The sequence below is a fragment of the Morone saxatilis genome, unplaced genomic scaffold (genome assembly GCF_004916995.1).
Source record: "Morone saxatilis isolate NCDOM2014 unplaced genomic scaffold, NCSU_SB_2.0 Contig23, whole genome shotgun sequence".
Lineage (NCBI taxonomy): Eukaryota > Metazoa > Chordata > Actinopteri > Moronidae > Morone > Morone saxatilis.
In genome coordinates this window covers 24359823-24363974 of record NW_023339796.1, presented here as the reverse complement: position 1 = coordinate 24363974, position 4152 = coordinate 24359823, and the positions used below count along the sequence as shown (strand labels likewise).

Below are 4152 nucleotides of genomic sequence, written 5' to 3'. Positions count from 1 at the left end.
CCCGCCCAACGCTGCTTGCAGCTTCAATTACACTTTAAAGTAGGCATGTGTCTATTGAATTATTCTGAAAACATAATAATAATTTTTTGTTATTGTTTAGATGTGAGAGACCCCCAACAATAGAATTGTATTTGTAATTGTACATATTGTACATTTAACAGTATAACAGCACAAAGAAGCTAACAGCTGCTAACACGTCTTTGTGATTAAACAGTTATTCAACACTTTCACACACAATAAACGTTACAGGCATTGTACAAAGGACATGGATGTAACATTAAACATTACAGAACAACCACTTTGATGATGAACTATTTGTGGATTAAGCACAAGGAGAGAACAGCAAAGACGGGAAGAAGCAACCTCTTATTACGTCATTTGCTAATGTTTGCAGTGTGAGCAAGCGCCACAATTCAGCAAGCTGATGCCGTTTGTTAAGCTAGAGTACAAGCTACCAACAACGACAAAAGTGTAAAATATGAGAAACGGGTGGGGAAATTTAAGGTTGATTTGCAAAGTGCCAAATGAACTTTTTAGCAATAGCCTACAGAGCAAAGTGGCAGCAGATGAAAAGGTAAACCAGCCAAATCACTGAATTATTGCCACATCTTAATGTTAGTGGATATCTTTTTTTTCTTCATGTCGGCTAATCTTTAGTGTCTGTGCAGCGCAGAAAAGTAGGATAACTGATTTTGTGGGGTTATGCTCGAATATGGAAATGACTTAAAATGCCCACTCCTAAGAATGACAGGCAGTTTAACTAAATCTACACTAGAAATAAAAGTACATACTCAAATTGATGTACTTAATATAAGACACAGATTCTCATTATTGATAATGTGCCATAAAATGTATTCTCTGAATCAATCTAATAATGATAATAATAGTTTTTCTAAATAGTAAAAAGTACCCATTACATATTTTTGTAAGAGGTACAGCGTGTACTGCGTGTTGTTATTTGGCGACTTTCAGACAAATAAAGTTGCCAGTTAGTGGGATAATATGTGGGCCAGTCTGTGTTTTCTACTTTAAGTGCTAATGACTGCTGGTGCTTCCAGTTGGGAGCAAGTGAGGCGGAGGTGACTTTCTCCTGTGTGCTGTTGTAATCCTGGGCTGTGAACTGAGAGGAGAGCACTGCATGTCAGACGGAAGCTCTGGAACGCTTTCTTGTCTTAAAAACAAAGACTGAACATTTATGTTGCGATGTGACGTCATGTGCGGTTGCCCTTGTCTTGTCAATAGTACTGTGTTTCATTATTGCGACAGCCCTGATAAGCATGTCCATTTTGTTCCTTTGAGTTGTTCCTTTGTGTACTTCAGTTAACTCAGCATAGGTCTGCTGCTACTGCCACTGCTGACCTTCAAGCTAACTTGTATTGCTATATTGCTTGAGCAGTTTAAGCATCGGAAGCACTGGAAGATTCTTTCTGACACAACATTAAATTATTCATTGGCCATAGCAGAATATATTTGATCTGGTCTATTAATATGTTAAGTGTTTCCATTAACAGTCAACAACAAAAAAACACTGATCAAGTCATCCATCTTTATCAAAATATTTTTAAACTTCTCTTACACACTATTATTCAATCTTGCTTTAAAGAAAGAATAATGCAGTCACCATCACACTCCATACACATTCCGCAAGCTTTGGCCAAAGTGAGTTTTGCAAGCTAACGTTAGCCAACTAACATACTCACTCAGATAGTATTTTCCTAGTGATAATGTTAATGTGCACGCGAGCTAAGGGTAGCCAACCAGCTGTAACCCAGCCACGCTGAGTAACATTATTTGCCACTGGCTGTCATGAACAGCCTACCGATAAAACAACCGGCAAATGACGAGCCAGTAAATTTACCAGCCAGATTAGCCCTGTGAGTCTCAATGAAGCTAGCTGACAGCTTTTTGCCACATTAGCTAGCGCAATTCAGCCAACTAAAACCACAATATTACAATATATTCCACAATTGACACTAATGTTAGCTTTGACTTTGAACTATGTGATGGACTATTATTGGACATAAGCTAACATTGCCTGTCACACACTGGTGACACTGTAGGGAAGCAGAGCATGCATAAACATTACATCCTTTACAACCTGCATCCCTACATACAACAAATCAGTCCCCAGGCAACCAGGAAAGTCGAGGGTGGTCTCCCTTTTTTTTCAATTTAAAGTTGCGTTACAAGCTGTTAAAAAGTGATTAATATATAAAATAATACCTAAAATGCCTCAGAATCTTAAGCCTTTTGGGAAATATCTAGGCTTATATTTTATATATTATTATTATATAGTAAGTGATGTTAATAAATACTGTTGTTGTATGTTTTGGATTTGCAAACTAACTAGTGAACTGTAGACTAAAAAGTACAACAGCTCCCTCTGAAATATTGTGGAGTCATAGAATATGATACTCAGGTAAAGAGAGAAAAGCATGTGACAAATTCAGATACACTAGTAAGTAAGTGTACCTAACCTCCATGGTAGGTAGGCTCCGTGGTTCCCAATCTTTTTTCAGAAAGGATTTTTTCAAAAATGTATACATTTTTAGCTAACCTTTTCAACTATGTATCTGTTACTTTTTGCTATTTTGATCATTTCTTCACTTTTATGATTTTTCTCAATTATTTTTAACTCATTTTTCCGACTATTCATCTGTTACTTTTTTATACTTGGACCATTCATCCATTTTTAGATGATTTATTCAATCATTTAGACATTTTAGCTAACCATTCCGACATTTTAATTGTTACTTTTTTCGACTTCGATCATATATTGATATTTAGATGCTCTTTTTCATTTATTTATGCATTTAATTTGATAAAAATTTAACTGTTACTTTTTTTCTATCTTGACCATCTATTTGTAGATGATTTGTTTAACCATGTACACATTTTCAACTCATTGTATCGACAATTTATCCATTACTTTTGGCTATTAGACTTAAGCTCGTATACAAACTCTTCATGTAGCCTACTTAACACCTGCCGTCCAGGTGAATTCAATATATCTTTTGATGAAACTGTACCTCTTCCTTCATGTTAGTCCACAATCTTTCACCCCGGTAACTGCAGAGGTATCCTATGGAGTCATGGCTGACATATACCCGTGACTGGGAGCCGCTGTAGGCTAAATGATGTTACATTGGCACATCCCATACTAATGAACGTTAGGTTCATTTAGCTCGTCTGCTAAACCTCTCAGAAACCTGGGACAGGCCCTGAGCTGCTGTAGCCTATACTGTTTTCACTTAAAGCCTAAACCTGAATTATGGGTGTTCTAAGTTTAACGAGTAGCCTCCATTTACGATTTAGTTAGTTTAAAGTTTAAACTCCCTTTAAAATAATAAAACAATAGGACTCGTGCGAGTGTAAAACACTCACTCTTCCCGGAAGAGCTTTAACGGTAATTTTACCCTTCATCCTTCGGGTTTGTCGCTCGCGGTGTCCTCAGGCAGTCCAGGATAAAACGCATCATTACTGCAGTGCTCGCGCTCTCATTCTCCGGCTCTCGCCTCCGTTACCGACAGGGCTCGCGCTTCTGGGAGATTAACGAGCCGTCCTCCAGCGCCCAGCCTTCACTCTGTTAACTAGTGACCGTAACCGACGGGGGTGGAAAGTGAAATCCCGGTTATCTGTGACAGAGTGCGGTCAGACCAGCTGCAGTAAAAGCATAAATTACGCAAATAAAAAGAACTTCCTGTTCAGCCTTTTAAAGTAAGACCGCGCCGTATGCCAAAGTTCAATTGTAGGATGAACAAGACAAGCGCATACGACAACTGAAGTGACAGAAAGAAAACATAATGCATCATTATACGATTATGTTTTCCATTGTGACATCTGAGTTCTGTCCACTCTATATGTCGCCGTTTAACCATGTAAATGCTGCTTTTATGTTGAAGGAAAATCCAAACTGTTTCCGGTACGTGTAGTTAGCTTGGCGCAGGTCTCGCACTGCTCCTCTGCCGCATCCCTGTGGTATTGTCATTCCACAAAAAGTAATTACATAATTATTTATCCAGCTGAAAAGCAGTATACATTATAAAACTGTATTCTGAATAGATTCCCTTGATGGAAGCCGAAAGTGTCAAGAATGGAGTGACCTTTTCCTTAAGCTTATTCTGTTCAAAAGATATGGAAGGTCATATGCTT

The 4152-nt window shown here is 38.1% G+C and overlaps 1 protein-coding gene across 1 annotated transcript in view; it reads right to left on the bottom strand.

Annotated features, from left to right (window-relative positions):
* LOC118335221 overlaps window positions 1-3623 on the bottom strand; it is a 30195-nt gene extending 26572 nt beyond the window's left edge. Inside the window, exon 1 of the mRNA XM_035671456.1 lies at window positions 3417-3623. Coding sequence (XP_035527349.1) covers window positions 3417-3478 — 62 coding nt within the window. The 5' untranslated portion in view covers window positions 3479-3623. The remainder of the gene's footprint in view (window positions 1-3416) is intronic.
* Between the last annotated feature and the right edge of the window lie 529 nt (window positions 3624-4152).